At 40.7% G+C, this 22,569-nt stretch overlaps 1 protein-coding gene across 4 annotated transcripts in view; it reads left to right on the top strand.

Moving 5' to 3' along the window:
• SLC43A3 (solute carrier family 43 member 3) overlaps positions 1-21,966 on the top strand; it is a 184,435-nt gene extending 162,469 nt beyond the window's left edge. For all 4 annotated transcript variants that reach the window (XM_053692280.1, XM_053692278.1, XM_053692279.1 and 1 more), the window contains one exon: positions 20,549-21,966. In XM_053692280.1, coding sequence (XP_053548255.1) covers positions 20,549-20,650 — 102 coding nt within the window. In that variant the 3' untranslated portion in view covers positions 20,651-21,966. The remainder of the gene's footprint in view (positions 1-20,548) is intronic.
• The last annotated feature ends 603 nt before the right edge of the window (positions 21,967-22,569 follow it).

The following is a 22,569-nucleotide window of genomic DNA, read 5'->3' as shown; positions in this document are numbered from 1 at the left end:
TTCTTTTGCAGCAGGCTCCATTTGAGCCATTGCATTCCATAGATTTCTAAAGTGGTTTTAGATGTAAATATTAATTAGGAAATTTTTGTTTCCTTCTTTATGTCCTAATCCTTCTTCTCATAAGGAAGTTTGTTGCTGAACTTGGATGTTGTGCATGTTTTAAGTTTATCTCTACAGGCGACTTAGGATTTTCGCCAGTCTTCTGCCCTGTTTGTTTGTTTCTCTGGAAATGTAAAAGTCAGAAAGCTACTGCTATTTCTCTTTCTCTAGGGTTGAGAAGTATATTTCTTTTTTGTTTTTGAGACTACTGGTCAGCAGTCTCCTGGGAGAATTACAGTTCATTCCACGAGGGCTGTTTCCTCTTCTTGGGTTTTCAAGAATGATGTTTCTGTGGAACTGATTTGCAAGGCTGCAACTTGGTCCTCTGCATTCCTTTTCAAAATTGTCCAAATTTGAGTCTTTTGCTTCGGTTGAGGTTTCTTTTGGGGTAAAGGTTTTCAAGCAGTGGTGCCTTCTGTTCGGTGTCATCTGTGTCCTCTAGCTTGGTTATTGGTTCCCACTAGTAATTGATGACGTTCTGGACTCACCATATCTTAGGAAAGAAAACAAAATTTATGCTTACCTGATACATTTATTTATTTCCGGATATGGGGAGTCCGCGACCCCACCCTTTAATTTAAGACAGTTGTTTTTGACTAAACCTCAGGCACCTCTACACCTTTGTGTTATTCCTTTTTTTCATTTCCCTTCGGTCGAATGACTGGGGTTTATGGGAATAGGAGTGATACTTAAAGTGAATTTGATGCTAAAGTTTTTAAAAATTCGGATAAAAACAGGGGCACTTTAATTCATCAAAATGTACATTTCACTCCTGTTGTGAAAAAAAAACTTCTTTTAATCTTGACAGCAGCTCCAGCTTCCTCCGGTCTGACATCAGAAATGATGGATAGGTCATCCTCCAATCACGGCTTCCCCCTGGGGGAATCAGTGTCTGAATCAACGCCGTGATTGGAGGAAGCCGGATTCCTCATTTTAGACCCAGGAAGAGGCTTTGCGACGGGTGGAGGAAGCTGGAGCTGCTGTGAAGATTAAAAGGTAAGTTTTTTTCTCAACAGGAGTGAAATCAAATTTTGATTAATTAAAGTGCCCCTATTTTTAATTGAATTTTTAAAAACCGGGCACTTTAGCATCAAAATTGACATTCACTTTAATAGCTTTGCTGTGGTTCTCTTTGCCTCCTCCTACTGTCCAGGAGTGATATTCCCACTAGTAATTGATGACGTCATGGACTCACCATATCCGGAAATAAATAAATTTATCAGGTAAGCATAAATTTTGTTTTTAAAACTGCTAAATATTTCATAAAAATCTACTTCATATAAGATAAAATGGCAATTCAAGCATGATTAAAAAGTCAAAGGAAATGTTCTCCCTGTGGTAAATGAGTAAAACAAGGACACTGGTACTTTTACATTCAATCAGGGCTATGTAAGTGGTGGCAGCCTGATATGGTATCCTTAATGGTGCCTGTTGTTGGGCTTATTAAGATTCTCCAGAAAGTCACCAAGAATCTTACTTGTGATACAAATAGTTGGGGTGCAGCGTTACACCTACTTGCAATGAGTCCTGTTTAGTCTGAGGTAGACCGATACTGGAGCCGGATTGCGGAAGATCCTCTGTCCGCTGTGCTTTAGGCATCCGTGGTTTCCTGAGTGAATTTACTTCCAGCTCTACGGCTTTTGTTTAACATATACTATATGTTTTTAATATATGTGATTTTTCAATAAATAGAAAATATTCAGACACTTTTATTGTTTTGAGACAGTTTATGCTATCTATAATATACATTTAAACAGTGAGATCCATAATATAGGTTTAAGCTTTCGAGCGCTGTTCTTCTCACTCATTAGGGCCTATCTATCAAGCTTCAAAAGGAGCTTGGCGGCCCGTGTTTCTGGCGAGTCTTCAGACTCACCAGAAACAGCAGTTATGAAGCAGCGGTCACAAAGACCGCTGCTCCATAACCTGTCCGCCTGCTCTGAGCAGGCGGACAGACATCGCCGGAAATTAACCCGATCGAGTACGATCGGTTTAATTGACATCTCCCTGCTGGCGGCCCATTGGCCGCAAGTCTGCAGGGGGTGGCTGGTGCAATGCTGAATACGGAGAGCGTATTGCTCTCCGTATTTAGCGAGGTCTGGCGATCTGATCCGCACTGTCGGATCAGGTCTGCCAGACCTTGTTAAATAGAGGCCATTGTAGCAGTCCGTATTATCAGAGGTTACCTGCTAATAATTGTAGTGATGCATCTGCTTATCAGACATGAGAACTGTTGTGTGCACCATACCATACACTCCATACCAATTGCTTTATATCTGCTCCCCTTGTTATCTAGCCATAGAGAGGTTTTTATAAGGACAATTAACTGCAGTAGAAGAGCATAATCCATAACATATCTTAAAAAAAGACAATGCAAAAATATGCTTACTTTGATTTTTTTTTGGGACAAATTTTAAAGATTCTTTTCATTTGTCTGTTCTCATGTGACAGTCATCAATCAGACTCACAATAATAATAGATATGCCCAGGAGAGCACTTATGGCAGGAGTGTTTCCAACAATATTAAATATTGTTAGAAAAATTGCTGCAGACTCTTCTCAGCCTACCTAGGAATACTATTCAACAAAGAATACCAAGCGAAAAAAGTAAATATCATAATGGAAGTGAATTGGATTTTTTTTAATGCATGCTCTATCTAAAGTTTAATTTTTTTTTTTTTTTAATTTTTATTGAGGTGAAATACATTACATGACAATCCTATATTATAAAAGGCCAAGGCCAAGTGTGTTTGTCTGAAGCCGTCATGAGCAGTAGAGACTGCGCGCGGACAAACACACCTGGCCTTCAGCTGCAGAGTAGTGCGCACTGCGGAAGCTGCCTGGTGGGGGCGTGACCGGCGTCGGGCGTGCCGTGATGGGGGTGTGGGCGTGGCAGGCATGGCGAGGGGGCGTGGCCAGTGGGCGTGATGAGGGGCGTGGCCTCGCGGGAGTGCGCGGGAGGGGCGTGGATGGCGGGAGAGACCAAAACAGAAGAAGGAAGGAAAGAAAGAAAGTGAGCAGAAGAGGGGGGAAGAGCAAAAGAGGGAGAGAGAGGGAAGAGAGTGGGAGAGAAAGAGGGGAGAGAGAGGGGGGAGAGAGAGTTCAAAAGAGAGGGGGGAGAGAGAGAGCTCAAAAGAGAGGGGGGGAGAGAGAGCTTAAAAGAGAGGTGGGAGAGAGAGCGCAAAAGAGGGAGAGAGAGAGAGCGCAAAAGAGAGGCGGAGAGAGCACAAGAGAGGGAGAGAGAGCGCACAAAAGAGGGGGAGAGAGAGAGCTCAAAAGAGAGGGGGAGAGAGAGCGCAAAAGAGGGAGAGAGCGCAAAAGAGAGAGCGCAAGAGAGGGAGAGAGAGCGCACAAAAGAGGGGGAGAGAGAGCACAAAAGAGGGGGAGAGAGAGAGCTCAAAAGAGAGGGGGGAGAGAGAGCGCAAAAGAGGGAGAGAGCGCAAAAGAGAGAGCGCAAGAGAGGGAGAGAGAGCGCACAAAAGAGGGGGAGAGAGAGCACAAAAGAGAGGGGGGAGAGTTTAAAAGAGAGCGCAAAAGAGGGGGGAGAGAGCACAAAAGAGAAGGGGGAGACAGAGTGCAAAAGAGGGAGATAGAGAGCAAAAGAGGGAGAGAGAGAGCGCAAAAGAGAGGGGGAGAGAGCACAAAAGAGAGGGGGAGAGAGCGCAAAAAAGAGGGGGAGAGAGCGCAAAAAAGAGGGGGAGAGAGCGCAAGGGGGAGAAAGCACAAAAGAGAGGGGGAGAGAGCGCAAAAAAAGAGGGGGAGAGAGCGCAAAAAAGTGGGGGGAGAGAGAGAGCTCAAAAGAGAGGGGGGGAGAGAGAGCTCAAAAGAGAGGGGGGGAGAGAGCTCAAAAGAGAGGGGGGGAGAGAGAGTTTAAAAGAGAGGGGGGTGAGAGAGTGCACAAAAGAGGGGGAGAGAGAGTGCAAAAGAGAGGGGGAGAGAGCGCAAAAGAGGGGAAGAGAGAGCAAAAGAGAGGGGGAGAGAGAGAGCAAAAGAGAGGGGAAGAGAGAGCAAAAGAGAGGGGGGAGAGAGAGCAAAAGATAGGGAGAGAGAGAGCAAAAGAGAGGGGGGGAAGAGAGAGAGCGCAAAAGAGGGGGGAGAGAGAGAGCAAAAGATGGGGGAGAGAGAGAGCAAAAGAGGGGGGAGAGAGCAAAATAGGGGAGAGAGAGAGCAAAAGAGGGTGAGAGAGAGCAAGAGGGGGGAGAGAGCAGATGTGGGGGGGAAGAGAGAGAACGAGCAAAAGAGGGGAGAGAGAGCAAAAGAGGTGGGAGAGAGAGCAAAAGAGTGGGGAGAGAGAGCACAAGAGGGGAGAGCGAGCAAAAAAGGGGAGAGAGAGAGAGAGAGAGAGCCAAAGAGGGGGGAAGAGTGCAAAATAAGGGGGAGAGAGAGAACTCAAAAGAGAGGGGGGGAGAGAGAGAGAGCGCAAAAGAGAGGGGGGAGAGAGAGGGAGCAAGGGTTGGAACCGCGGTACCTAAAAAATTGGCCTGTGTACACGGGCTTTAGGACTAGTTAAGCAATAATTTGCATGACATACAAATATAAAGCAAATTACGATGATACTGGAAAAAGAAAGAGAATATAATAGCATTAACGTCCACCGAGGTTCCAGATACAGTCATGCCACAAAAAGGAAACAAATATTATCTAGGCTTACAAATAAAGAGAAATTTTTCAACCTCCTATTTTCTAATATAGTGAGTACTCATTAGCATATGATAAAATAAAAACATAACATTTACCCCTAGTGAAACATGGAGGCCGCTCTTGGGCCCCCTGAGATATTAGAAAATTATAGTGGGGGTATTCAGGGGAAGGGAGAACAATAAAATGGGCCTCTCTTGGACCCGAGATATAATTGAAGGAAATATATAAGCAACACTTAGGTACATAGGGATATTGAATCATGCACCCTTAGCGTATTTAGTCGCTTGCAGGGATATCGCCAAGTAATACAAATTTATAGGAAAGGCTGGGTGAGGAGGTAGAGGCATGTCTACTATAAATCTACACATGAAATATTTCAAAGGGCCAAATAAACATTGTTGTGTTGGTAAATTTTAAAGCACTAATGACATCTAGTGGAGAGAACTGGCATCTTTGTATAGTAGTAAAGTTATACTATTAATGCAGGGTAGAACATACTAGTTAGACTAGCGATCAGGGCCGGATTGGCCTACCAGGATACCAGGAGATTTCCCGGTGGGCTGCAGCAGTTGGGGCTGGAAAGCTACAATTTAAAGGGGGATTAATGGATGCAATTGGGTTGTAGGGTGCCTTTATAACACCAATCTGGCATTTTTATTTAATACAAAGTAATAAAATGTAATTCTGGGGAAGAAGTGTCCCAGTAATCCCCTTTGAGAAAAATGGGACATGTGTATTCTACCTACTCAACGGAAAATAGGGCTGGTCTTCATATTTTTCCAGGGCCGCTTTTTATTTCCAGTCCGGCCCTGCTAGCGATATATACGTACATAAAAAGGGGGAGGATCAAATAAACTTTAAACTTTGTCTGAGAAAAATTGGAACAGGATAGACTCCATTACAATATCAGCCATATGGAGAAAAACCATGGAGGGACTAGTACTGGTCACAATATGCATATTAAAACACTGACAAATAGGTGCGTGCAGTAACATAAACGTATAGTATAACCAGAGGCAGAGAATATATCGAGAGAGACAGACCAAACTCCCTATTTTGGAGCAATACAGGTATTCAAAGGAATATGTAAAAACCACTCTCCCCAAAACATCCTACCCATCAGATAAGCGTGAAAGCGGGTCGCACCAGTTCAAAAAGTGCAGCACACAGGCGGCCCATAAATCAATGTGAGAAAGTTCTCTTTCCTTTCCCCATATAGTGCCCAGTCAAATGGCAGGCTCACTGCAGTATAAGCACAAGTCTATTAGCCCCCAGGGTCAAAAGGCCGGCAATAGCGAAGTGTGTCTGCATAAACGATGGGCTGATGACGAGTGTCCTGAAAAGTGTCCCACACTGAAAGTCGGCCCCTCAGTCTCATTCTTACCGGAGGAAGGTGATACAGTGCAGCTGCAAGTCCCGCTGCTAAAGCCAGATGTTCCATTGAAGGGTCTTCCCACGATTAGCGGGTGATATCCCGGATTGTTCCTGTAATTCACTCACTGTCACCTTACCCTCGCAGTGTTCCACAGGCATCTTGCTGGCATCAGTAACAGCATATGTGAGGTGAGCTGTTTCCAGGGGTAGGGATGCGGTAGTCAAATCAGTTGCGGTCAGCTGTGACCTGGAGACTCAGAGTTGTAGTCCGCTCATGCCCATTACATCCTCTGGGTAGTCATCCCCGGCTGGGGGGTTCCAATCAGGTATAATCAAGTGCGGTGCTGCCACAGTCAGGGCTATATATACTGGGCTCGACAAGGTTAGAGTAGGCTCCTGAAAATTTGTAGCTGTGTTAGCTTTCTCTACCCAGTCTCCTGGCTGCTTGTGGCGGTGTCCAACTTGTCTCGCCAACTCACGGAGGCCACCCCACTCGGCATCCCAAGCTTGTTGTAGTCGATCATGGTGGTCATGCAGCAGTCTTGTCACTGCTGCAAGCAACGCCTCAGCGCCTGACGCCATCTTTATTAGAGATGTGCTGATGAGGGTGGCACTAAAATCCCCTGCTATCTATCCCGTATAGCAAGGATGGTATTGCATAAGCGTAGATAGTGTTGGTATAAGATGAAATAGGTCTGGATACGAAGTGGCAGTCTGCAACTGTTTTGGTAGCACAAAGTGTGCATTTATTATCCTACCAGAGGATATCGCAACCCCGGAGTTCAGGGGGGGTAATATCTCGGCAGCCCCAGACCTACTCTCCAAAACCTATACAGGGTCCACTCCTGATCCACACGATGCTGCGTAGCTACAGAAATGGCCTCCTGTCCTGAAAATAGGCCTAAAGTGTAGCTGACTCAAGGAACATAGGCTAAAGGTCCGTCAAAACATCCACTCCTAGTGCACATCAGTTCTCTTTAACAAATTTCTGTTTCAGGTCAGCAAATATCGAAGTTTTGCTATAATTAGCTTATAAAAAGAGATTCAGGCTCAGAGAGCTTCATTGAGACGTGTAATGAATTAATTCACGGTATCAATTCAATCCTTTGTATGGATCACAACTGTGGATGATAGGTTTTGTATCACTTAGCTGTAAATTAACATATGGATAAATGTTAATTTTAGGGCACAAAGTGAGTTTATTTTGAATTCACAAACTTGGATTAATCTGTGAATAGGTGAAGAATCTCTCACTATGTTTATACTTGCAAATAATAAAGTATAAATTTCCACACTGGAAAAATAGCAATGAAGATTTTATGCTGGTAATATAATTCTAAGTACAGCCAAAATGTTTAGGAAACCACTGAGACCACACTACCTTCATATAGAGATTAGCAGGAAAATGTTCTGTAGCAGCAGAGTGTGTGAATCAGTGAGACAGGCTGAGACAGAATGGTAGAACAGCTGATATGAAATCTACTTGTAAGCTGAGCCGTCTGGAATAGTTGTGATGTCACTGCTTAGGAATGTCTTGCTGTGAGCAGCTCCGTGTTTGCTGAAACTTGCAATGCAGACTGGCAGTTGAATTAGAGGTAAACAGCTTACCGGGAATTGTAACAGTATCAATCTTGCAAATTGTGACAAGCAGGTCACGCTGTTGTAGAGTCAATAAATCACTTGATAAACTTCAGCAGTAGCGGAGCAGAAGTAGCAAGTTCTGCCTAGGCAGAAAGCAATCCAGTTTCCTTGTAGAAATTCAGGTTAAAGATTTAGGAATAAACTTTCTAAGGTTTGAAATAGCTGGAGCACAAAACATGTGCAGGGAGCTCAGTTAGGTTGATTTCTTAATCACTAAGCACCTGGCTGGCCTCAAGAGTAACTTTAAATAGGGTAAGGGGTTGGCCTGAGTTTGTAAAGGTGGTATAGAGAGATTACAGCCTTTCTGTAAAGGTGGAACAGAATTCCTGACAGAATGCCCCCTTCAGGCATGCCGTCCCACGGCTTGCATGCGTGGTCTTTCGGGATTCCGTCGATGGAACTGAGAGATAAGTCTTGGGGCATTGACATGGTTAACGGGTTCCCATGTGTCCTCGTCAGAGGAATATCCTTTCCACCTAACCAGGTACTGAAGTTGACCCCTGTTGATGCGTGAGTCTAGTATGTTTCCTACTTCATAAATATTATCCTCTAGAATTTGTGTTTTTGGAGGTAATACTTGGGTGCTGTTAATAGCTGCTGGTTTTAGTGAGGATACATGAAAAGTGGGATGTATACTTAAAGATGAGGGTAAGCGAAGGGTTATAGCATTTTGATTGACGACTTTAATAATCTGGAAGGGTCCAACAAACAGAGTAGCTAACTTCTTACTGGGAAGTTGTAGTTTTAGATTTTTCGTGGAAAGCCAGGCCCAATCTCCTATGGAATATTGTGGAGAAGGTCTTCGCCTGAGGTCGTAGTACTTCTTTTGTACAGCTTGAGCTGTCTGGAGGTTTTCTTGGAGTAACTTCCAATTCTCGTGTAAATGGTCAGCTAAATCTTCAACGTTTGGGTTACAACAGGATTCCGTTGTTGTTAAGACCATCTTTGGGTGAAATGCGTAATTTGCGTAGAAAGGTGTCATTTTACTAGAGGAGTTAAGGGAGTTGTTGTAAGCAAATTCAGCTAGAGAGAGGTATTTATTCCAATCCCCCTGATGGTAGGCACAGTAACACCTCAAGTACTGTTCAAGCCACTGGTTTAATCGTTCAGTTTGGCCATTAGTCTGGGGGTGGTAAGCAGTACTATAACGATGGTCGATTTGGAGTTTCTGGCATAAGTTTCTCCAAAAACGAGAGGTGAACTGCGTGCCTCTATCGGTGGTGAGAATCTCTGGAATTCCATGGTACTTTACTACATTATCAATGAATAACTGAGCTGTTTCGGCTGAGGTTGGGAGTTTGTGGTGAGGTACAAAATGAGCCATTTTAGTGAGGAGGTCAATTATAACCAAGACTGTATTCATTCCGGCGGAAGTAGGTAATTCAACAATGAAGTCTAGGCCTAAGTGAGTCCAAGGTCTTCCAGGGACTGGTATTGGCATGAGTAATCCATATGGGGGTCTTTTTTCGGATTTTGATGTAATACATCTAGTACAAGCCTGTACATAGAGGCGAATCTCCGGAGCCATTCCTGGCCACCAGTAAGCCCTACTTATTAGCTCTTGAGTTCTCTGGATCCCAGGGTGTCCAGAGAGAGGAGTATCATGATGTTCTCTAATGATGTATTGTCTTAAAGTAGTCGGAACATACAACTTATTTTGTTTGTAGTAGAGACCATCCGATCCTATACGTAGATCAGGTGGAAGTTCCTGTTCAGTTTGCAAGGCTTTTTTAAACTTGGTAGCTGTGGTGGTAATGCTTCCAATGTATGAGTCGTGTGGAATTATAGCCGAAGGGGTTTCGCTACAATCGGGTTTAGGGTCTCTACGGGATAAAGCATCTGCCTTACCATTACGAGAGGCTGGCCTATATACTATCTGAAATAGGAATCTACTGAAATAGAGACTCCACCTCACTTGTCTTGAGGAAAGAGTCTTATTCCTTTGTAAATATTCCAAATTTCTATGGTCTGTATACACTATTATTGGTAGTTGAGTTCCTTCTAGTAGATGTCTCCAAGTCTCGAAAGCTCTTTTGATGGAGAGAAGTTCCTTTTCGCCTATGGGGTAGTTTCTTTCGGCGGGGGACATCATCTTGGAAAAGAAGGCTATCGGATGTAATGGATGCATTAGGCTTTTTCTCTGAGAAAGAACTGCTCCCAAAGCATAATCAGATGAGTCTACTTCGAGGAAGTATTGGAGATCAGGATTGGGGTGATGTAAAATGGGTGCTGATGTAAAAGAGGATTTCAGATATTCAAATGCTTCTGCTGCCTTTTCATTCCAAAGAAATCTGGAAGTGCAACCAGTAAGCGAGGTCAATGGTTTAGCTATACCAGAATACCCTTTAATGAATTTTCGGTAGTAATTACTAAACCCTAAAAACCGCTGTAGATCCTTGCGGCTTTGTGGGGTAGGCCAGCTCTTTACCGCTTCTACTTTGTCTTGTTGCATTTGAATGCCCTCGGATGAGATATTGTATCCCAAGAAGGAGATCTTTTCAGCATGGAATATACATTTTTCGGCCTTGGCATATAATCGATGTATTTGAAGTCTGGATAGAACCCAGCTGACGTGTTTGATATGGTCTTGTAAATTCTGGGAATAAATGAGAATGTCATCCAGATAGACCACTACACATATGTCAAGGAGATCCCTGAAAACATCATTGATGTAATGCTGAAAAGTTGCAGGAGCATTACATAATCCAAATGGCATAACCAGGTATTCGTATAGGCCATATCTCGTTCTAAACGCAGTTAACCATTCATCTCCCTCTCTTATGCGAATGAGGTTGTAGGCCCCCCTGAGGTCCAATTTGGTGAATATCTTAGCTTGATGGAGTCGCTCAATAAGTTCAGGAATTAAGGGGAGTGGATACCTGTTTTTAACGGTAACTTTATTGAGCTCTCTATAATCAATGATCGGACGTAGTGATTTATCTTTGTTTCTAACAAAGAACATACCAGCTGCCGCAGGAGACACGGACGGCCTGATGAACCCTTTTTTTAAGTTTTCGTCTAAATAGCCTTTTAAATGTGCTAATTCAGGTTGGCTTAGAGGGTAGAGATGACCATGTGGTATTACTGAACCAGGTTTCAGATCTATAGGGCAGTCATAGCTACGGTGTGGAGGTAGTGTTTCTGCCTCCCTCTTACTAAATACTTCGGTATATTGTGAATATACTTCAGGTATATCTGTAGTTTGTTCAGCTATGTGGATGGTATGTGTTGAATGGTAACAATTTGTTTTACAATGAGAGGAGTTCAAAGTGACTTTTAGGGTTTTCCAATCTATGGAGGGTTCATGGAGACGTATCCACTGAATACCTAGAACGATTGGAAAAAGAGGAGAAGGTAAAACATCAAATGACATGTATTCGAAATGGCAGTTTTGAGTGGTAACCATTAAAGGAACCGTGTGGTGTGTTATCGGACCGCTAGCTATGTATGTACCATCCACAACACGAATGGAGACAGGAGAGCTTTTTTTTTCAAGTGGTATTTTATTTGCCTTAACAACCTCTATGTCTATATAATTCCCATGTGCCCCAGTGTCGAGAATGGCCTCAGAAGATAGGCGTCTACGGTCCCACTGCAAAGAGAGAGAGATGAAACAATAATTGGGTTTGTTCTGCTGTGAGGTAGTACAATTGGTTAGCAGACACTTACTTTTCTTGTTTTTCAGAAGAATGGGGCAGTCCTTGACTGAATGTGCTGGACTAGCACAATAAAGACACAACGAGAGAGTTTTTCTTCTTTGCTTTTCCTCAGTAGACAGAGGACCCCTCAAGAGCCCTATCTCCATTGGTTCCTGAGATGTCCCACCACTGCCTACGGGTACTGCGGAAGTGGGGGGTCTTACGATAAGTAGGTTCTGGACCATGGCGTTCAGACTTCCTCTCCCTTAGGCGCCTGTCTATTTGCATAGATAATCTCATCAATGCTTCCAATGTCTCAGGTAGCTCCACTCTGGCAAGCTCATCTTTAACACTATCAGAGAGTCCCAGTCGGAATTGATTTTTCAAGGCTACCCTGTTCCATTGAGAGTCCGTTGAATACTGTTTGAACTCAGTAATATACTGTTCAACTGGTTTCGTACCCTGTTTGAGGGCTCTCATCTTTGTTTCTGCTGTAATCTGTGAATTTGTATCAAGGTATAGCTCATCCATGGCCTGAAGAAAGTCTGGGAGAGAGAATAGAATGGGGCTGTTAGATTCATAGTATGAGTCCGCCCATATCCTGGGTTCTCCTCGCAGATAGGAGATCATAGTCAAAACCTTTAAATGGTCGGTGGGATAAGTCTTTGGTTTGAGTGTGAAAGTGAGCAAACAGGCATTTTTGAACTGACGATAAGTTCTTCTGTCCCCAGAGAATAAATCAGGACTGGATATTTGTGGCTCAGGATGAGTGTCTTGTGATGGTGTTTTGTGTCCTATGGAATCTCTAATGACCTTTCTTAGAGTTTCATTTTCTATTTGTAAACTGTTCATAGCTTGACCTAATTGGTCCACCTTCTGTGACAGTTCATAAACCACCTGTGGTAAATCCACTGGATCCATCTTACTGGCTTAGTGATTCTGTAATGAATTAATTCACGGTATCAATTCAATCCTTTGTATGGATCACAACTGTGGATGATAGGTTTTGTATCACTTAGCTGTAAATTAACATATGGATAAATGTTAATTTTAGGGCACAAAGTGAGTTTATTTTGAATTCACAAACTTGGATTAATCTGTGAATAGGTGAAGAATCTCTCACTATGTTTATACTTGCAAATAATAAAGTATAAATTTCCACACTGGAAAAATAGCAATGAAGATTTTATGCTGGTAATATAATTCTAAGTACAGCCAAAATGTTTAGGAAACCACTGAGACCACACTACCTTCATATAGAGATTAGCAGGAAAATGTTCTGTAGCAGCAGAGTGTGTGAATCAGTGAGACAGGCTGAGACAGAATGGTAGAACAGCTGATATGAAATCTACTTGTAAGCTGAGCCGTCTGGAATAGTTGTGATGTCACTGCTTAGGAATGTCTTGCTGTGAGCAGCTCCGTGTTTGCTGAAACTTGCAATGCAGACTGGCAGTTGAATTAGAGGTAAACAGCTTACCGGGAATTGTAACAGTATCAATCTTGCAAATTGTGACAAGCAGGTCACGCTGTTGTAGAGTCAATAAATCACTTGATAAACTTCAGCAGTAGCGGAGCAGAAGTAGCAAGTTCTGCCTAGGCAGAAAGCAATCCAGTTTCCTTGTAGAAATTCAGGTTAAAGATTTAGGAATAAACTTTCTAAGGTTTGAAATAGCTGGAGCACAAAACATGTGCAGGGAGCTCAGTTAGGTTGATTTCTTAATCACTAAGCACCTGGCTGGCCTCAAGAGTAACTTTAAATAGGGTAAGGGGTTGGCCTGAGTTTGTAAAGGTGGTATAGAGAGATTACAGCCTTTCTGTAAAGGTGGAACAGAATTCCTGACAAGACGTGTCTTGCCGCAATGAGTGCAGGCTCCGCCCCCCCTATCTAAAGTTTAATTTTATGCTATAGGGACATTCTACTTGATTTTTGTTTTTATTGTTTAAAAAGATAGATAATGCTTTTTTTACCCATTCCCCAGCTTTGCATAACCAACATTGTTATATTAATATACTTTATAACCTCTAAATCTCTGCCTGTTTCTAAGACCCTGCAGATTGCCCCTTATCTCAGTGTTTTTTTTAGACTAAAATGCAAGTTTGTAAAAAGCACTGAGATAAGGGGCTCTCTTCTCTGCAAGGACTTAGATACAGGTAATCATAGCGGTAAAGAGTATATTAATATAAGTGTTGTAAGCATCCCTTTCAAGAGTGGTAGCTAATTTGCCAAAAACAGTTTCTGACAAAGGCTTAGCTCATATAGTAGATGCTTACAATCACAATGTAAGGACATAAACCAAATACCTGTATCTGTATTAATCCTTGCAACTTCAGCAACTCTCAGAGGCAAAACTGGAGCAAATTTAAGTCTCTATATTTGAAAGGCTGCTCTGGGGAAATTGCTGTCTTACGCTGCAAATTTATGAGAATTTGGGGATTCACTAATATTTACCACCTATTCAAGCCTTTAAGTGTAAATTAATGGAGTCATGCTATTAATTCAGCTGGAACTGTGACATTATAACTGAAAGCAAGATAAAGCCTTCTACTAACAAGGTGGCTGCTTTACTAATGCCGATATTGCATTTATGAATGCTTATTTATGCATTATTATGATCTATTAAGCAATGTACAATATTCTGTGTATTTTATTACTGCTGAATAGAGCATAATTGTTATATACATTTGTGGTTTGAAAGGAAGTACATAGATCCTCTTCCTTTTTTTTACTGTTAGACATTACCCACATTTAGCCTTGTGGGACCTTTTCTATGGTAGTGGTGTTATAGATTCTATTTTCCAACAACGTAGATCAATATTGGCTTTTTTTTCAACAAGCTTTATTGAATGTCAGATACAGACATATATTACAGCAAAATTATTGGTTTTATAAAAATGACATCAATGTACAATATTGGCTTTTTAATGGTTCCTATGCAGTCTTTTAGCTATGGGTAGTGTGGCTAATGATATGTTTTGTTTTTCCATCTCCATAATTCCCTACATTTCCTGAAGCTTTCCGGAACTGGAAGATGAGGGGGACATTGTAGGCCATATGCCTCAGGTGTTTTGTGGGTGGAGCTGTGGAGTTGCTATCGGAATGGTTTGGGTGTGTTTTAGGCAGAGTCAGGGAGAACCGAAAGCAAAGCTAGGGTAGATGTTGATTTAGCTAATGAAATAAGGACATTTGTTCTGAAGGAGAAGCAGCGGGAGGGAAGAAAAAAGCAAAGTATACACAGCTAAAGCAAAATAATACATGACAGATAAGTAGTGCAGTATTCATGATGGCTGCATAGGGTTGATAACAAAAAGATAGAGAAACTGGCACTAGATATAGTAAGTTAGGAATAATAGAATATTACTTCCGGTGCTAACCCTAATATTGAACATACAATTATAAATTGGTAAGGGAACCAAAAAAGAAAAGGGTTTTACTAGCACTCATTCCTAATTAGTAGTATTTTTTTTAAAAATTATTAATTTTTATTAAATTCGTGTTAAAACAAGGACCACCTTGGTAAAGTACCCAAACATAAAACTGAACACCTAGCCCCCCTGTTTCCTGGCCGATAGCAGCTCCCTCGGCTTCAGGTGTCAGGGACTAGGGACAGCGTTAAAACCAACAAATAGTGCACCTAAAGTGTGCTCACTAAGAGCACAAACGCGTTTCGGCTGTAGTATTCAGCCTTTTTCAATGTGATATGTCAAGCCGAGGCCCCGGTGCCACCCTCTTAAGTAGTGCTTGTTGTAAGTTTCCCAACCAATCCCATTCCTTTCTCGTGAAACGCCCTATTACCAGCCAATAAGAGTCTGTTGTACGGTAGGCGTGAGAACCGGCTGTGAACTGATTGGATTGGCTGTATGAATTTCAACACCAATGATTATTCGATTTCAGGGAGCGAATTACTTTAACTTTCAGTTATAAACCTTGTATCATCCAACATTTACAAAGAGACAAACATATAGAAAGACGCTATATTCGATCTTTACTAAAGTTTATGTGTGATTATATCGCCTCACTTATCGGCGATTATGTTATATCTCCGTGCTAAGTTATGGAGATTTTACATCCATGTTATCTGTTGCACTGTTTACTTTATTCACACTCGTCATCATTGTCTCCTACATATCACAATAAACAATCTGAAATATATATAGTATAAGTCTGATCCTTTGTAAAATAGTGTCCATTTTCAAATCACTCAGCCCTACAGCATTTAACACTCCCCTTCAAGGATATTACTAAAACAGTGTCATTAACCCTTTAGGGGCACTTGTAAGGATTTACTGTGATCTGATCCTCATAGAACATTTTTACAAAGACTTTAAAATATATTTCATTGTTAAATCACATAGCCTTATGGCGTGCAACACGCCCGTCCAATTGAGGGGCGCTTGTAAGGAGTGAATGTGATTTGGCCTTCGTAAGAAGATATAATACTGCAGAATTATTTATGATATGTTTCATTTGAATCTACATTAAAAGTAATTCACCAACTCAAAAAATTATTTTTGCAGTGGGGTACTATGTATGGTTAAATTCTATTATAAATGACATATACACCTTCTATGTATTTGTCATCTGATTTAGGGCTTCTGCATCAAATCTCCAAAAATGATATAAATCATTGAATTGCATTAGTATGAAAATACATATGCACTGATTATGAAGAGCATGATGTGTCGTATGTTCTATATAGTCAACAATAGTTATATACATAACAGACAATAATTATAGTCTGAATACCCATTGCATATACAGTGATGTTAGAAATTGTTTAAAACTGCACTACGGGCGGCACTTTTGATATGAAGTACATTACATTGTATTTAAATTCAAAATTGGCGAGAATAGATGACCACAGGGATAAGACACTTGTGTGCATCCGATCCCTGTAAGTCACCATGTCCGCCCATCTTTGAGTGTGATTCCCTGATGATTATAGCCATAAAATTTTTTTTGCTTATCAGGGATTATACAATGAAGAAATTTCACAGAGATTCACTATATACAAGAGATTTATTCCTTGGATTAAAGGAATACCCAATAATTATTCGCTTCGTTCATTCCATGTGGCATGACTGAATTTAATTTGAATATCCAGCCTGTTTCTTTTTGTAACAGAATATTCTCGGTGTTCCCACCTCTGATCCCTGGTTTAACTCTTTCAAGGCCCCAACATTTGAAAGATGTTGTTTTACCTGCGTGGTGTGATAAAAAGTGTCTAGCCACACTGGTTATTTTTTACCTTCTTTCTGATCTTTCTGGGCATTACGTATGTTACATAGATGTTCTGTTATTCTTGTACTTAGTTTACGAGTTGTCATGCCTGTGTATATCAAATTACACGAGCATGATAAACAGTAGATGACATTATCACTTTGACAGTTAATGTGTGTTTTAATTTTCCATTTTTTTGAAAATCTGTCTGTGATAAATTCCTTTTTACTCATAAATTGACAGGTTTTACAATGACCACAGGGTGTTGAGCCTTGATAGATTGGTTTTTTATTCCTATTCCTATCAAAGTGACTTTGTGATAAATTATCATTGAGATTCCTGGCACGCCTAAAAGTAAAGGATGGTTTCTCAGGTAATAAACCTTTCAATCTGTCATCGCTTCTAAGGATGTGCCAGTGTTTTCTCACTATTGTATTTACATGTTCACTTTGATTGTTGTAAGTTGAAAAAAACCTCATAGTGTTCTGCTCTGATACACATTTTTTGTTTTTCGGTATAAGAAGATCTGACCTATTTTTTGTAAGTGCTTTTTGATAGGCCTTAGCTAACAGTTTTTTAGAGTAGCCCCGTTGAAGGAGTCTGTCACGTAGTTCTAATGCTGACTTTTTAAAGGAATTTATGTCAGTGCAATTTCTCCTTATTCTGAGATATTCGCCATATGGGAGGCTATTAATTGTAGACGGGTGGTGTTTGCTTTGAGCATGTAAAATATTGTTAGTCGCAGTTGCTTTTCTATAAGTGTCTGTCACCAGTTTGTCATTGCTCTTAGAAATTGTTAGGTCCAAGAATTCCACTTTGTTATAGCTTGCGCTATGTGTCAAATATAATCCAAATGGATTAGTGTTCAGTATTTTAATGAATTCTTCCCAAATTTCTAATGGGCCTTCCCATATAAGCAGAATATCATCTATATACCTGGACCAGTGGGAGATGAATTTGGTATACTGGTTCATGTGTTCATTGAACACTATCATCTCTTCCCACCAGCCCAGGTATATATTGGCATATGTTGGCGCGCAAGATGTGCCCATTGCGGTGCCACAAACTTGTAAGAAGAACTTATCATCAAACACAAAGTAGTTGTGTGTTAGCACAAATTTAAGCAGTTTGACGATAAATTCTTTGGTGGCTAGATCCATGTCATTGTCTTTCTCTAAGAAATGGGCTACAGCTTTAATGCCCCAGTCAGTTTTAATGCTCGTATACAGAGACTCTACATCACATGTTATCAGGATAGATTGTTCTGTTAAGGTGATATTTTGCATCTTGTTAAAAATGTGCATTGTGTCTCTGATATGTGACGGTAGGGCATCTACAATTTTTCTTAATCTTGCATCAACATATCTGCTGGCTCTTTCTGTGAGTGAGCCTAATCCTGACACTATGGGTCTCCCAGGAGGACAGGAAAGGTTTTTATGGATTTTAGGCAGCAAATACATAGTGGCTACTCTAGGATTTGTGACTGTTAGATATTTATACTCTTTTTGGTCAATGTGGCTGAGTGATTTGAAAATGGACACTATTTTACACTATTTTACAAAGGATCAGACTTATACTATATATATTTCAGATTGTTTATTGTGATATGTAGGAGACAATGATGACGAGTGTGAATAAAGTAAACAGTGCAACAGATAACATGGATGTAAAATCTCCATAACTTAGCACGGAGATATAACATAATCGCCGATAAGTGAGGCGATATAATCACACATAAACTTTAGTAAAGATCGAATATAGCGTCTTTCTATATGTTTGTCTCTTTGTAAATGTTGGATGATACAAGGTTTATAACTGAAAGTTAAAGTAATTCGCTCCCTGAAATCGAATAATCATTGGTGTTGAAATTCATACAGCCAATCCAATCAGTTCACAGCCGGTTCTCACGCCTACCGTACAACAGACTCTTATTGGCTGGTAATAGGGCGTTTCACGAGAAAGGAATGGGATTGGTTGGGAAACTTACAACAAGCACTACTTAAGAGGGTGGCACCGGGGCCTCGGCTTGACATATCACATTGAAAAAGGCTGAATACTACAGCCGAAACGCGTTTGTGCTCTTAGTAAGCACACTTTAGGTGCACTATTTGTTGGTTTTAACGCTGTCCCTAGTCCCTGACACCTGAAGCCGAGGGAGCTGCTATCGGCCAGGAAACAGGGGGGCTAGGTGTTCAGTTTTATGTTTGGGTACTTTACCAAGGTGGTCCTTGTTTTAACACGAATTTAATAAAAATTAATAATTTTTAAAAAAAATACTACTAATTAGGAATGAGTGCTAGTAAAACCCTTTTCTTTTTTGGTTCCCTTACCAATTTATAATTGGCTGCATAGGGTTTCCACCTCAGCCATGTTTTCCTGGACACTTATCAGTTACACATGCTGCAGGGTGTGTATGGAGGAACATGTATTGTGTTGCTGGACAGCACTATTCATATTCCTCCCTGCACACCCTGCAGCATGTGTAACTTATAAGTGTTCTGTATTTTAAGGGACAGGTGGCAACCCTATGGCTGCAGGAGTCTCAGAGGTCTCAATCAAAACCAGCCCCACATCTCTATAGGTCTTGCCCTGCAATCAGTATTGTTTTAACTACAGAGGTTCCTGGTCGGGCTCAGGTTCTACTTACACCATATCTGGCAACTCTGTGAGCCCCCCTACTAACCGGGAATCACAGTGTAAGGCAAGTCTATCACTTTGCCTTTACAAATTTGGTGCCAGGGTTTCCAAGATGGCTTGCACAATGTGGTCATACATAAAAGCCTGCAACCATGTTTGTACAGGAAGGTTGAGCAATTGCAGATCTTCTGGTGCTGACTAACCAAGGTGGCAGGATGACTCACAAATCATCTCCTCTTACTCCTGCGTGGGTGCTGGCTCAGTTTCTGTTGATCTCAAACAGGTTTCTTTTGAAAAGTGGGGCCCCAGTAGCAGTTTTTGCCCTGAGGCCCAGTAAAGTTTAGTTACGCTGCTGCATGGCTGCCTAATATGTTCAAATGCAGGTATTTGCACTTAGACAATATTGGTCTAGATTACAAGTGCACGCAAGCGATATTTAGAGCTCCACTTGTAATCTAACCTATTATTATTATTATTAACAACATGTACAATTAATAATTTCATATAATTTACATTTTTAACCCTCTAAATTCCTCATTTTAATCATAAGCAAGCATTTAGGGGTCGATTTATCAAAGGCTTTCGCCAGCCTTTGACTCCCTATGACTGCAGATTCTCACGAGAGGTTTGGTGTAACTTGTCACATGGATTGTAGTTGCAGCAGTGAGTCTACGCAGTTCATGAATTATTTTGTAAACAGAAATTAGTTCAACACCTCTGATTGTAACAAAAATAGAACCCAATAATCGAAAAAACAGAAAGGCTGATGAAATAAGTGTTAAAACTTCACCTTTAATTGAAATTCCGTGAGTAAAAAAATTATTTTGGTTAGGATGAAAAACAGAGGGTAGATCGTAAGCCTCTCTTAATAGGATCACTTTTTGCACTCCACTTGTAATCTAGGCCTTTATTGATTAAAAGTGTGACTTATTATTTTTTACATTTGGTGTAGGAACTTTAAAATTTAAAAAAATTCTGCACAAAAAAATAAAAAAAACAACAGTAAAAATGTGTTTTCATCAGTTCCCATATATAGAACTTTAAATTCCGAAACTTATTTGACAAAATGCTGGAAAACTGTTTTAAATTCATTGGTGTACAGGTGTCACAAGGTATAGGGGAAGTTTTTGTGGTACAAATACAATTAAAAACCGTTAGATAAATGTGTTACCTCTGTATTTTAAAAAATTAAAAAAAAAAAAATAGATTTATGGGATTGTGCCAATCATTTATTCACGTCATATAATTTTGAGTATATATGCTTTCAAAATGTCTGATCTTAGCTTTTCTCCATTTTGTAGGTGAACATCGCTTTTTTGATTCTGGTATTCCTGGCTTTTCTTCACCCGGTCAATGTTTTCCGTATCTGCAGAAAACGACAGAATCAGGCAGCAGTGAATTAATTGTGCCAATGGACCTTCCTTTTAAACTTTGTCTTACCATAACACAATTTTTAGGGATAATATAAATAGATTTATACATAGACATTTAGTTCAGTTTTTAAAACATAAAAGTTTCATTTTGCCAACAGCTGCAGCTCTCAGTGCCAGAAGAGGCCCATTTATAAAGCTCCGAATGGAGCTTGAGGGCCCGTGTTTCTGGCGAGTCTTCAGACTCGCCAGAAACAGCAGTTATGAAGCAGCGGTCTAAAGACCGCTGCTCCATAACCCTGTCCGCCTGCTCTGATAAGGCGGACGACATCGCCGGAATTCAACCCGATCGAGTACGATCTGGTTGATTGACACCCCCCCTATTGGCCGCGAGTCTGCAGGGGGCGGCGTTGCACCAGCAGCTCACAAGAGCTGCTGGCGCAATGCTGAATACTGAGAGCGTATTGCTCTCCGCATTCAGCAATGTCTGTCGGACCTAATCCGCACTGTCGGATCAGGTCCAACAGACATTTGATAAATATGCCTCATCATCAGTATTGCAGCATCTCCGTTACTCAAAGGTGAATAGTACTGCATGGTTGCCCTTTTTTACACATCTAGTAATACTGACTAATACAACACAGAAGGTGGCTGATAAAGGTGCAGTCTACCTAATTTTTTATTGTTTAAAAAAATAGATAACTCCTTTACTCCCCAGCTTTGCATAAACAACATTGTCATATTAATATACTTTATAACCTCTAAACCTCTGACTGTTTCTAAGTTCCTGCAGGGCGCCTCTTATCTCAGTGCATAGTATCAGCTTTTGCATTTGTGCCATATAGATAACGGTGCTCACTTCTGTGGAGTTATACATGAATCAACACTAATTGGCTAAAATGCAAGTTTGTAAAAAGCACTTAAATAACGGGGCAAAAATGTTCAAGTAGATTGTCTCTTTAAAGGGACACTCAAGTCAAATTACATTTTCATGATTCAGATACAGCATGTAATTTTAAACAACTTTCCAGTTCACTTCCATTAAAAAAAATGTGCACAGTCTTTTATATTTACACTTTTTGAGTCACCAGCTCCTACTGAGCATGTGCAAGAATTCACAGACTATACATATATGCATTTGTGATTGGCTGATTGCTATCACATGGTAGAGGGGGGGTGGAAATATACATAACTTTGAAATTTGTTAGAAAAAAATCTACTACTCATTTGAAATTCAGAGTAAATGCTATTGTATTGTCTTGTTATCTTGCATTTGTTGATTATGCAAATCTGTGTTTACTGGTCCTTTAAGAATAATAATTGACTGTGTTCAGCTACAAATAGTCAAAGAGAGAAAAGGGAGAAAGTCTTATATATCAAACCATTGTAGGAATCAGCAGTAAAACTCTACCAGCACAATTTAAATTTTTGTCACAATTGTTACTATCCTATAATTGTAGAACAAATCCAGTTTGACAAGTCAATACACTCATTGGAAAAGGCAAAAAAAAGAAAAATTGAAACTGTAAAAAACTAAATTAACATAAAAATACTAGTAAGAAAAAAAGTTTTTCTTTATAAAGGCAGTGATGGATAATCTCATCGAAGTGCTGGATGCAATAAAAAAAGAACGAAAATAAAAATATAGGTGCTATAAATAATCTAGATGATAGATAATATTATAAATAGACAATTTATTTAGAACACATTAAACAATAAAAAAAAGTTTTGCCCTTTCCGCTAAACATGAAGAATTTGGGCTTACACTACTAGTAAAAAATGAAATAAGGCTATCATTGATGCAATTGCGTGATTTCAAGGCTGGGATCGGATCACGGGGGGGGGGGCTGCCTAAGCCTCTAGGCATGCCCCTCAGACTGATCCTTGACTTTGTCAAAGGGGGAAGCTGCAGGATGCCATATATAGTAGGACGTTCCATGCCATCCTAAGGG

This window comes from Bombina bombina, chromosome 9 (genome assembly GCF_027579735.1).
Source record: "Bombina bombina isolate aBomBom1 chromosome 9, aBomBom1.pri, whole genome shotgun sequence".
Taxonomy (NCBI): domain Eukaryota; kingdom Metazoa; phylum Chordata; class Amphibia; order Anura; family Bombinatoridae; genus Bombina; species Bombina bombina.
The sequence above is the reverse complement of the archived record's forward strand: the minus strand, read 5'-3'. Positions and strand labels throughout refer to the sequence as shown.